This window comes from Ammospiza nelsoni, chromosome 2 (genome assembly GCF_027579445.1).
Source record: "Ammospiza nelsoni isolate bAmmNel1 chromosome 2, bAmmNel1.pri, whole genome shotgun sequence".
Classification (NCBI taxonomy): domain Eukaryota; kingdom Metazoa; phylum Chordata; class Aves; order Passeriformes; family Passerellidae; genus Ammospiza; species Ammospiza nelsoni.
This window is the reverse complement of record NC_080634.1, coordinates 91,925,908-91,939,228: the sequence shown is the minus strand read 5'-3', so window position 1 is coordinate 91,939,228 and position 13,321 is coordinate 91,925,908. Positions and strand designations below refer to the sequence as shown.

Genomic DNA, 13,321 nt, shown 5'->3' with positions numbered 1-13,321 from the left:
TTTTCTTTTCTATTTTTACTTCCCTCCTGTCAGCCCACACTCGGACAACCTGTATGTGGTCTGTGGGCTGTGGGAAAGTGATAGCTGGCTTCAATGCCAGGAAGCTTGAACTTGATGATGGAGCATGGAGACTAGATATCAGATGCATAGAAGATAACTTTGACCTTCCACTAAGCCCCAGAGACTGATGCATCTAAGCCTCCGTGCTCCTACAGAATAATCTAGGACGCGTTCCTTGGCAGAAACCCCACTGAGCATTTCTCCAGCTGCCGGGTTGCCAGCTTGAGTGAGTTTTACTGCAAGTTTCACTATATTTGGCAATTTTCTTACAGCCTAAGCTCCTGGAAATGGGTCATTAGTAAAAATAAATAAAAAAGTTGCTTCACTCCCACCCCCTTTAACTTGAAATCCTAGGTTTTATCCGAGGACTGAAGAACAGGCACACTGCCTGCCTGCATCCTCAGAAGTAAGAACCTGAGACTGGTCTTTCCAAATGCTCTGACTTGGGACACTCAGATTCAGTAGGTGGTTCAGGTTAGCAATACCATTATTTGAATACCTCTCAAGGAATTTTCTCTAGGTAAATAATTAAATATAGGTTTAAAAGGCAATATTGGAAAAAAAATCCTACTTCAGATTTCTTTGGGTGTTTTTTCTTTACTTCAGAAGACAGTGTCTTAGGTTGCCACAAAAAATACTGAATGCAGCTTGACTCCTCTGAAGGGAAGAGCCAGATTTATTGGGACTAACAAGGAAGTTGTCCAAAAGAGATTCATTAATTAGGAGACCTAATCAGAGCCAATAAGGCAAATGCACAGGCCATCCACACACTAATATACATCTTTTGGCAGCCACCACTCCCCACAGGCTTGTCTGTCTGTTGCTGCCTAGTGTATGGCTTCCACCATGGCAGAAATGATGTGATAACACTAAAACCAATTTGGCACTTTCTGCATGAGAGGACGAGTGTATTCCCCACCCTGGAAATGCAGCCTCCAGCTGTCTTGCCCTATGCCAGAGGTTTCTTAATACTCTGGAATTAGCTGACTAAGAGATGCAGCAAACTAACAGAGCATTTGCTATCTGTTCAGGCTGCCTAAGCTTTCCATCAAATAAACTTTGGTTTGATTCTCAGCCCTTTGGGAATGGTTGCCCACAGCTAACATTTGCTACCCCAAATAACCCTGTGGTGACCTTTGCTGCAAAGCTGCAGCCAAGAAAAACCCTGTTTAACATAACAGTGCACATCTTAGCCCATCAACTTGAACCATCCTGACCTCTGAGCTGCCAGGGTCTGTACAAATTAATTTTAACAATAGACAGTGTTGAAAGGAAGGAATGTTTCAAAGGAATTAAAAAAATCTCCCTTATCCATCTCTTCTCATTTAAGAAATAGTCAGGAGGCCTACTTTAGAAAAATGAAAAGTGCTCCTTGTTGCAAAACAATGGGCTTTATAAAGGGAGGGGGAACTCTTTGGTTTCTTGCATCTGAGCTTGGCAAGATGAAATTTCCCACAAGTGGGTGCTGCTTCTGGAAAATCAGCCTTTAATTTCCACTGGGGAATTGCCTTTATTTCCTGAGATGCCTCAAAGATACCATTGGGGTTTGCCTTTCTTTTACATAGCTGCTGCTAAGACTTCTGTTAAGCAAATAAGAAAGTCTTCCCTTTTTGCCCACTTCCCTGGTTTGTACCTTGCCTCATGTTTTCCAGGGCTTTTGTGTGAATGGCCAGACTGGGAAAGGAAAAAAGCCATTCTCCATATGGTAGTTGGAACTTAAATCAGTTAATGATTGAAGGAGCCATCGGAAGGGAGATACATAGGAAAATGAGGTCTTCAGCCTCTGGGGCAAAACAGGCTTATCACTTCTGCTGGAGAGGAAGCTGGGTTGGGTTAAGTCTCCAGTGTTTCCCCCAGGGGTAGACTTATTCCTCTGCTCCTCCTCTGCAGCAGCTTTGACTCCAGCAGCCTGTAAGTAAGGAGATTATTACAGCGGGGGGGGGGGTGAATTTGGAGACAATAAGAAATGCTAATGATAATTTTAAAACTTGTGCAGAATTGCTTTAACAGTTTAAAAGCTGTATGGTGAGCATAGGTAAAAAAGATGGAAGCTTATCCTGAAGCATCCAGTGGACTTCAGTAATTGCACCCATGAAACCACCTGTTTTTATTTATTTAGCCGGTGTAATTCAGCTAAACAAAAAAGTTGCAATTGTCATTTCTGGTTTCCTACACAAATGCTTTTCTCTTTGCAATTGAGATGTGCTGCTGAAGGCAGCACAGGGCAGGAATCCAGGGGCATCCCCTGATGGTGCTGAGGAAGATCCCCCTTGAGCAGCAGAGGGGTCTGCTGCCAGCAGGAGGATGGTGGGGAGCTTGTGGAAGGGCTCCCCTCTCCTCCCAAACATTTTCAAAGCCAGGGACTGTGAGGTGTGAGAAGCTGCAAGGGCTGAGGGGGAGAGGACTGGATGTTTAGTGTAGAGGGAGATAAGATAAACTGATATTTCTCTGAACTTCGTGCAGCTTTGGACACACAGGCTTCAAGATCCTGTGAAGTTGTAGAGGTCCTCTTGCAACTAATACAGTAATGACCTTGAATTTGCTTCCAGCTCAGCTGTACTGCTGGAGCACAAGGCATTTCTTGTGAGCAAAAAACATTAAAGCAGCACAGAGCTCCAGTTTTCAAGAGATTTGGGTATCATTTCTGAGGCCCCACTTGTAACAAGGAATTGCAGATAAGCTTCTGCAGTAGTTAATGTGTAAAGTTTTTGGATTTATTCTCACTGGTGCCTCATCTTTTGCTTGTGGTGTTAAATACAAATATATTGTTGGGTGCTGTTTTTTTGTTTCATGTGGGTATTTTTTTGCTGCACAAAGAAGCTAATCATATGCATGCTAATATGTGCATGCTGACCAAGATGAGTGTGCTTTCATGACATAAGTGTTGTGGAGGGCTTGGGGGGCAGATTTTTGTTTGCTTTAATTTAAAAATAATTAATAATGCATCTCAGTCCTTTTTCTTATTTTAGGCTGAATACTGAGTCTTGACTTATTATGTTGTGGCAATCTACTGTGCCAAACATTTGATCACAGACAATTAGAAATTTGTAGTCTCACACCTGATTTAGGACTAAACCTTTCTATTTCTTAGCAACTTCTGGTTATAGGATATAACAAAGCTGGTTGGGGAATGAGTAAATTGTAACATTTATAGATTAAATTGTGTCTGGACTTGCTACGTGACTCAGTGCAAAATATTAGTGACCTCTTCCTTTATGAGTTTGACTTCCTGCAAGCTTATCTGTTAAAAAGATCATGATAGATGCTTCCATTGCAGATCTTGTAAGAAATGTATATTCAGCAGGAGAAACATCTGACTGAGCAAAGACTAACTTACATAGTGGTTTGGAAGCCACATGTTGAAAAGTGCTGGGGAAACACATCAGGGAAAATGATAAAAAGAGATGAAAGCAGTTCAGATGGGTGAAGAATGCTGATTTTAAAATGCGAACCATCTGAACACTGATGAGTGGGCAGGTTGCAATAACTTCAGGGCAGACCTAACTGGCACAACAGCCATATACTGTAAGGCAACTCCCACAGGACATCACCTGCAGTGATTTAAAATTGGAAGGTGTGGGAGTGTCGAGGTACTGCAGAGAGCAATCTTGCAGCAGCAGAGTGCAAGTAGGAAATGGGTCAGTTGGAGTAATAGCTTTCTTCCGTGTGGTTTCTGTGAGCTGAGCCAAGCCAAACATATGTGGAGCACTGGGTTATCACAATCATGATTTTTTTTTCTGTGTATTAGAAATTGCAATGAAATTTGGTCATCCAAGCGTAACTTTATGAATCCTCCCTCTGGCTGGACACTGCCTTGAGCCCCAAAGTCAGTTGTCTTTGTCGAGATCGTTAAAATAGACGGTTTGGAAACGTTATAGTGCAGTCTCACATTCTCTGGAGGTCAGCAGAAACATCTCTCAGTTATCTCTGCTAATACCACCTGCGGTTTGTTCTCCCTCTACATTGTGGTAGGTGATTTACCCATTTGTGCTGAAACAACTGGATGTGTGACCACACTGAAGTGGATAAAGGGGCTGACCCAGTTAAAAAAAAAAAAACAAAAAACAAACAAACAAACAAAAAAAACAAACCAAAAACCCAAGAAAACCCTCTAACCTGTATTTCCCTCCTATATCAGTTCCACACATGGGGGTGTTGGCAGCAGCAGAGGCACAATGCAGGAATGAAGGACAGAAAGAGAACGTCTTACACTGCTGTTACTGCTGGCTTCTTTTTCATGTGAAAACACAGTCTTAGTTACAGCCTCAGTTTAAACTTTGCACTCAGCTTTGATGTACTTTAGCAGCTTGCAGAAAGGTGATAGCGTGTGGTAACTGTGGTTTTGGTCCCTCCTGATGGCCAGGGGGAGCAGGCAGTGTGTTATCACAGGCCTGTAAGCTGTTTGGATGTGATGTGATGAGATGGTGGCTCCTGAGGCGCAGGCTGGTAATGAAATCCAAGCTTGCCCCTGCTCCCACTCCCCTTTGCTGATCACAGCTGGCTGGTACAAGTGGCTCTTAAGTCCCACCATTAAGTTGTTATCGACACAAATGGGTTAGAAAGAAAACTCCAGAAAATAGGGCTTGGTTTATTTTTAATTTGGATCAGGTGAGTGGTCTGTCACTAATTAGTACACTGAGTTACACTGATGATGACTGTGGTGCAGGGAGGTGAATGGTAAGGCTTATGGTGGGGATTTGCTTCAGTCAGGCTTGTAACTGATAGTCACACCACTTGATTAAGCAAGTGAGGTCGTGTAAGGGCATAGTGTGCTCGATGGTCTAGCAACGTGGTATGTATTTTCCTTGGAACACAGCCCCCTCAGTCAAACTTTGTTTCATTTGGACCATGCATCCCTCCACTAATGCACAAGCTGTCCAAAACCCCCAGGTATTAATAGGGCACATATTTCCAGGACTAGGTCTGACATTCTCTACCCACTCCCTTTTTGTAAATCTCAATCTTATCCTAAAGGAATGTATTTAGATAGTTGTGCCACCCATTCTCCTTTTTGGGAAATATAAACCCCCTGGCACCTTGATGTGCACAACTCCTTCATGCCACTTCAGTGTGCGTGCAGCATCCGTAGCAGAGGTGCAGGAGTTGCTCTTACTCAGGTCTGATATCAGGCAAGAAATGATGCAGCCACTGGGGCTGTGCCAGCTCATACCTGCTGAGGAGGAGGCTCCCCTCTGACCTGTTTGTGTGATGCTCTACCCTTCACCCCCTGATGATATGCACAGAAAACCATAATTTCCAGGCTGTGGGCAGAGGAGGGCTGCAATGTAGAGCTTGTGCTCCCTGCCTGGTCCCTCTGGAGACAGGCTTGCTCACAGTTCCCCTGCGTGAGGACTTTGAGTGGTAAAGAGAAGACAGCTTCTGTGCATGCAGCCAGGCAGGGGCTTTGCTTTTGCTCTCCCAGTGCTACGCTGGGTATAGCAGAAGCAGGCAGGCACATGATCTCCCCGAAGGCAGGATCCAGAGTTACTGTAGAAACTGGCCACCAGCTTCTTTTGCAGCTAGCAGCTGTCACGGTGTGGTTACAGCCAAAGCGTGTCACTCCTACAGTGTCTGCAGGCTCTGGAGTGTGTTTCTGCTACTGAATCCTTTGTGCTACTGCTTGGAGTTTAATTCTGCAGCATCTATCAATATGTGTTAAGATATTTCGAAGTTGTATTTGTTTTTTGAATGATTTTTAATAGCATTTGATGTTCTCTACAGGTTTCATTTTCCTTCACCAATACTTCAAGGCACAGAGGAGGTGGTAAAGGCATTGCCATGAAACCTAACTTGAAGCAATGGAAACAACTCATGCTTTTTGGTATCTTTGCATGGGGCCTGCTTTTCTTGGTGATATTCATCTATTTTACAGATAGCAACACTGCTGAACCAGTTCCAAGTTCCTTTTCTTACATTGAAACCAAGAGACTTCTGCCCCTTCAGGGCAAGCAGAGAGTCATCATGGGAGCCATTCATGACCCATCATTCTCTGAAACCATTGATGGGAACGAGGTACTTCTTAATGAAGATCTCCTAGGTACTTTTAAATCTGGGACTGCAAATTCTAAGAAATGGACTGTATTGGAAGAGGACTTTAGAAATGAAGATGAGTTTTTTCCACCCCAGTTAGGAAGAAAATCAAAAAGTGCTTTCTATCAAGTGAATGATGATTATTTATTTGCTGCTGGTCAGCCTCAGTCACACAACCGCCTTCAAGAGGTAGAAAAATTCATTTCGGCTGATGTGAATAATCCAAAAGGAAATGTTTTACAGAGCAACTGGAGCCATCAGAGAAGAACGAGGAGAAGGAGCACAAAGCATAGGAGAGGCCAGATGCTTAATGAATCTGATGACTGGGATGGGTTGTATTCCACAATGTCGAAATCCTTTCTTTACAAGCTTTGGAAAGGGGATGTTTCTTCCAAGATGCTAAACCCTCGACTGCAGAAGGCGATGAAAGATTATTTGAGTACCAATAAGCATGGGGTGCGGTTCAAGGGGAAGCGAAACTCCAAGTTGACAGGAGACCAGCTATTCTGTGAGCTAAAAGAAAGAGTGAATGTGAAAACAATAGATGGCAAGGAGGCTCCCTTCTCCACTCTTGGATGGGAAAAGCACGTTCCCCAAATTCCACTGGTCAAATTATATGCACATGGCTTTGGGAGTTGTGCAGTAGTTATGTCTGCTGGTGCAATACTGAACTCCTCTCTGGGGGACGAAATAGGTGGGTGAAATGTATCTATTTGTGTGTGTGTGTATGTATATGCATGTTCATATTTAAATTTCAAAAGTTTCATGCTTCTCAAGCACAGATCTGTAAAGTCTGGTTGCTCTCTCTTACTACAGTTGCATGAATGTAAACTAATGGACTTCAGTGAGGCCGTTCCCTTTCAGAACAATATAACTGAAAGGAAAATCAGGCCTGAAGTCATAATCTAATTTAAAGAAAACAATGATGCTTTCTTATCATATTACATCTTGTAGTAGGGAGGCAGAACTGGTTACATCAGATCTGTGATATTCAACATTTGTGTGCAACATGCATTTATTTCTTCAGCAGATTAGAACTGTGTTCAGATTTTATTCTGCAAAGCTGTGTTACACTGGTCTTTATTTTGCAGTAGCTCACAACTGCTGTTGTGTGGCTGGCCGAGACATTTGTCTCCATGTCAAGAAGCAGTAGAGTGTCCTCTTCCTCTCTTGCTGGTTTAGAGTTCACAGATATAAGGAATTCAGACCCTTGAGTAGCTTCATGCACTGACATCAAGTCCCCTGGCCTCTTTTCCGAGACTGAATTTCAGTGAGTTCAAGTGTGTTCACCCATTGTTTTCCCATTGCCACACTGAGTCAGTGAGGTTACAGGTGTGCTGAGATGTCAGTGTCACTCAGACTCCCCCACCTCAAGGTGGGAGTTTTGTAGTAGCTATTCAGAAAAGGATGGTGGGACCATAAAACTAGTCCAGGTCACTTCTATTTTTTTTTTTTCTTTTTAAATATTGCTACTACCCGTGTTAATATCTCAGTAGTTCTTCATTTTAGTAGTACATGTGCAGTATGCTAAGAGTGTTGAAAGAAGGATGAAAGGTTTCAGAACTTGTTACTGAAACAAGAAGAGTTATCTCCTTCAGCACTCCATAAAAAACCTTTTGATGTTCACTCATTAATCCTCCCATCTTCCAGGACTTCACATCCCAATACTTGCCTCATCACTCTGTGTCATCTCTTTGACACCGATAGGTTTTCTTTAAATCTCTGGGATATGTTGGAGCTTCTAGGATTATCAAACTCTTGCAATGGGCTTCCAGCACAGCAAAGGTGCCCAGCTAGCCTGCAGCTAAAATCACACCAGGGTAACCCCTAATTCCATAGGAAGCCTTGCTGGTGTAGAAATCTTTGGGGTGAAAAAGCTTAGCAGTTCCTACCTTCTCCAGCATGTTATCTTTGACTGAAACAGAATCTTCTGTCAGTGCTCCCCAGTACAACCAGTTTACACCAGTATGGATTAGTGCTGTACTGTAGAATCCATAGCACATTGTGACATATTTACATAATCACGTATTACAGCATGTTTCAAGTCATATTTGCACACTCAGGTGCAGCCCAGACATGGACTTGGGTGCTTGACATGGTACCTGGGGCCTGCTTGCTCCTGAGTGCGCCCATTTGCTTAGGAAGCTTCTGGGCACCGAACCTTATGTCATTTTCTACAGAAGAACTTTGGATTTAAATGGGAAATTGTCATCTGATGCCAACTAAAGAGAGGAAGATTGGGTTTGAAAAAGCCCACATAGAATTTTTAGATCTCATACGTGTTGTGCAAGGAGATGTTGGGGCACCAGCAGTCACAGAAGGTTTTTTATAAAACTCTCTCAGGGCAGATACCAGTGACTGAGGAGAGGATTTGGCCCAGACTGTGGGGGGCCAAGTGACTGCTTACAGCAATGGTAGACAAGGGAGAGCAATTTTAAGGTAAAAGAGAAGAGGCTTAAATTAGATGTTAGGAAGAAATTCTTTACAGTGAGGGTGGTGAAGCCCTGGAACAGATTGTCCAGAGAAATTGTGGATGCCCTACCCCTGGAAATGTTCAAGGCCAGGTTGGATGGAGCTCTGAGCAGCCTGGTCTAGTGGAAGTGTCCCTGTCTATGGCAGGATGGTTGGAACTAGATGGTCTTAAAGGTCCCTCCCCACCCAAACCATTCTGTGATTCCATGGTTTATTCTCCCAAGAGAGGAAAAAAAATACCCATGAAAGAAGTAGTGAAGGACATTTCCCTTCACAGGCCTTTAGCTCCCTCTTCTGTGTTCCTATTAGAAACACAAGCAAAAATGTTAATTTGTGTTCTGCCTTTTGCCCTCCTCTCCCCCACCCCTCTGACTGTTTTTAAATGAAAGTAGGCATGGAAATACTGTACAAGTATAGCAAACACTCCCATTGTGATCATGATATTAACTGAGAGAGCCAATTATTTTGGCATCATAGGAAGTAACAGGGATCTGTGATCAAACCCCAAAGGTTTTTGATCTTTAAAATGCTTATCTACAAACACATACTAAGATTAAAATCAGTTTATTTAAAACCAGCTATTTTTGGCAAAGAAGAAGTTTTTCATCTGTCTATGAAGAATCAGCATGAGTGTTGTTGGAAATGCATCAAGCTGTCTCACAATTAAGCTGCAAATCATACAATTCCCATTTCATAATCCAGTTCTCAGTCAACAGATTGTCTAAAAGTTGTCAATCATGGGTCCAAATTTATGTTCTTACATTCATTACAACAAACTTGTGTTTTTCTTTTCCTTCTCCAAATATGTGAAGTACCTGCAGATTCTTCATTTCCTTTAGTTCCTGCACAATCAAGATGCTTGGTAGATGAAGTCTGGGTGTTGAGGCTAGGGCTGTCCCTGCATGGGACACAGAATAAATTTCCACTCATAAGGTTCTGAAGAGTTGGGTTTGGTGGGCATCTGGCAAAATCCCTCTTTTCAGACATGACATATTAATGCTAACATGTATGTCTGAGATCAGACTGCTGGCTGCATGCCACACCGTGTTTCCCTGTATGGAGTACAAGAAGTGCAGAGTAAAGGAGGGAAAAGATGAAAGATCCCAGTTTGATAGGAGCAAGCCAAGTCTCCATTGGCACATTGGTTATCTTTGGAGACTTTTGTCTCTTCCAGTTTTTGAGCTAGAGATAACACATTTTAAATGACTAGAGATGAGCAGCAATACAGACTACCTGTCGGTTGAGGCATTTCATATTCTCAGCTTCCATGGACAGAAGGGATAAAAACAGACCAAATACCACCTACCAGCAGGGGCCGTTGTTTCTAGACAGTGGATAATATGTCTTGCTCTCTTTCACACCTTTTGGGCTTTGAGATCCCCTTGAAAGAAGCACTGGGAGGGTGATTAGCTCTTATCCAATGGAGGCTTGCATGTGGTGTCTACCCTTGACCCATACTTGACCTAGAGCTGCTTTCTCTTCTCCATGACTCCAAGGTCAACTGCTTGTGCAGTAACTTTGACAGTTCAGCTCTGTTAGATCTTTGCTACCAAGGGATCCTGAGGTTTCTTTGTGTGAGCAGATGTGTGGGCTGGCTGCCATACAGAGGCTCTTTAAGATTTGTACTGAGCTTGAGAATATGTACACAGTATGATTAATAGATTTGGGGTAGTCTGAGATTTTCACGTATTATAAAATACTGTGAAACACAATCTTGTAGTGAAGGATTGTTGTTCATTCAAATGTGCAATTAGATATCCTTGCAGTTTACATGCTTTTCCATGGAGTAATTCTCTGTAAATTTTGTGATAGAAGTAGTGAGCAATTGTGTGTACTGGGTGTGCTAGTAGTCTTCCCACAGTAAGTCTATCCAATTAAGAGAAGTATTTTAGTATTGCATGCTAAATTAATAGATTAATCTGAATTTTTTTCCTAGTGGGCTTTTATGTTAATAACATATGGCAGATGCAAGAGGATTTTTGTTTGTGCATAGCAGAAAATTCATCATCCTTAGAATATCCAGATTAGGACAAATGTGTAAGCTTTTATTAGTTTAGATAACTGGTTTTATCTTACTGTTCAGCATGCTAAGAAAAAAGAATTACCCCCTCATTTGTGCTTCTAGATTCTCATGATGCTGTTTTAAGATTTAATTCTGCTCCAACACGTGGCTATGAAAAAGATGTTGGCAATAAAACAACCATGCGGATCATTAATTCTCAGGTAAGATCTTCCTTTTCAGAGTTCAAGTCAATGTCTCTTCTGCACAATAGGACAGGAAGTTAATAACCTCTGAAAAAGTGTTGGGTAATATGGGAAGCAGGTAGTGATTAAACAGTTGTGATGCAGAGAAGGTGAAAGTTTTCCCTTACAGGGATGTTTGCACTGCTGTCAGTGTAGAGTGGCTCGATAGCCTCGTTTCAGAGAACCAGTTTGTAAAGTTTCTCGTGTGAACTGATCTGTGGAGGCTCTGCAGGATGCCAGAGAGCTGTCAGCACAGAAGACCTTGACCTCCTGGAGAAGCCATTGCCTCCAGGATTTTCATGGAGCTCAGGCTGTGGTGATTCCAAAGCTATTTTCTCATATTTTCCAGTTCCCCAATTATTTCCTTGCTGGAAGGCAAAAGAAATGGGAACTGAGTTTGTGTAACACTAGGCAAGTCATCATGGTTTAAAATTTTGGAAAGAACTAGTAAAAAACTTTAGTGTGTGCAGGGTATTACACATCAGGTGAGTTTGTTCATCTGAATGGAAACAAGAGAAAATGGGATTTTCTGTGTATGGGTGTAAATAAATGATTGTGACGAGCTACAGTGACACCTTATGGTTGAGAGTAGTTTTTCAAGTTCAAAAATGCTGTTGCCTGAATTCCTGTCTTGGGCAAATCAAACCTCCTTGCTTTTTATGAAATGCAGATAAAAATCAACAAGAGAATTTCAGTGAAATTTTATGACACACTGAAATAAGTTTATTTAGTCAACTCCAGGAGTATGGTTGGCCGTGCAGTAGGCTCTGCACGTATTGATTCATGTTGAAGGACAGCAAAATTTTCAGTTACTGTAATTAATTTTTTTTAGTTCATTTTTTCTTTTGCTTTGAGTGGCTGCCCAAGCTAAGCCTGTTCTTGTTGGGTGTGGTTTTTATGTGAATAAGTTCATGTTATTTGCCATCAAAAAGAGGACTGTTTGCTGTCATTCACTTCACTTCTTTTGTAGGTATTTGTGAGGCTGCAGGACAGACTAGATCTTTGAAGTGATTTGGGTTAAATATGCCCCCTTTTGTTCACAAGAAGAAAGCAGAAATATCTTATTCTGCCTTAAGTGCTGTAATCAGTGTATCAGGGAACATGGATTTTCATGTATTTTATTTTACTTTTTTTTATTTTGTTGGGTTTTTTCCCTTTTCTTTCATGATTCTCTGTTTTACTGTTAGCCAAAATGTCCTGGCATTGACCATGCCTGAACTCCTGAACTGGGCAAGGATAAAGGTTTAGAAACTCTTTACAGTTTACTAGATTCAGTAGGCTTCCTGTAGAAGAGAGAAATGTTCTCAGGGAGTGATCTGAGCTTTTTAGCTCCCCAGAAAATTCAGAGAGATTGTGGTTATATTGCCTACTCCCCATGCAGGGCAGACTGGGGGCTTCTGGCTCCCAGAGCTGCTGCAGTACATTCCCACTGGGATGGCAGTGGAGGGTCCCATGGTCTTCTCTTCTGCACTGTGCAAGGCTTGCTCCCCATAAGACCTCTCAAGAAAACAGAGAGCAAAGTTCTGACCAGGTCAGCTCCCATGGCTTCCTCACAAGTGTTTGCATTCCCACCAGCTTTGTGCTTCTCCGAAGAGGTTAGAAGCCATCCACGGTGGTCTGTGCATCTGGTGAGAAGTTAGCCTTGCCCTCTCTGAGACTGAAATCTGCACAAGCCACTTGATGGAAGTTGCTTTCCCTACCTGTGCTGTTGCTGGGTTACCTGTACAGGTTTACTGACCCTCCTCTTCTCCTCACTGCTGGAAACTCCTGCATTCATTTAATTAAAAGGCTGCAGTGGCCCCTTCTTCCTTCATATTCTCCACTGTGAAAGCCCAAAGGATATGAAGGAAACCTGTGCACTGGCTGCAATAACAGTACTAATAGATGCTGTTATTGCAGCAAAAACTCATAGGTATGAATGCAGACTCACTGAAAGTGAAATTTGTGTGGACAGCACCTCCAGAGGACTCTTGTTTACTGAAAGGCAAGTAAGAGCTCCTTTGTGTGCTAAGTGTGGAACCAAGCTTTTAAAATCTTGGCCTTTTGGTCAATTTGCTCTGTATACTCAAAAAAGGTGTTTACATTCTGAGGTGAAAATTGTTCTGAGGAAAATTAAGTTGGGGATGCTTGCTGATAGCAGCATGACTAATTCTGTTCTTACTGTAGAAGGCTGATGGAAATCATTAAACTCAAAGTTTATGGTAGGAAGAATATTGCTATGGCAACAATATTATTTTTCTGAAGAAAAATATGCATAATTAAATATGGCTCATTGGATCCTAAAGGGAAATTAAAATTATTATGAATTTATTTGTCTGGAATGTTGATTATTTTAACAGCTGGAAGAAAATTCATGCTGTTTTGACCAATGCTGAACTGCCTGGCATTGGATGCACCAGGAATCAAAGAGATCTAGTTGGACCTGGAGGGTTCTGGAAGGGGTGAGCCAGCAGGAGTGAAGAGTAGACTTCCACTGTGGTGGGATGATCAGGCAAAGTACTGGGAGATGCAGGAA

At 42.3% G+C, this 13,321-nt stretch overlaps 1 protein-coding gene across 1 annotated transcript in view; it reads left to right on the top strand.

Annotated features, from left to right (window-relative positions):
* ST6GAL2 (ST6 beta-galactoside alpha-2,6-sialyltransferase 2) overlaps positions 1-13,321 on the top strand; it is a 172,785-nt gene that overhangs the window by 141,187 nt on the left and 18,277 nt on the right. Inside the window, exons 3-4 of the mRNA XM_059466902.1 lie at positions 5,782-6,784; positions 10,688-10,785. Coding sequence (XP_059322885.1) covers positions 5,839-6,784; positions 10,688-10,785 — 1,044 coding nt within the window. The 5' untranslated portion in view covers positions 5,782-5,838. The remainder of the gene's footprint in view (positions 1-5,781; positions 6,785-10,687; positions 10,786-13,321) is intronic.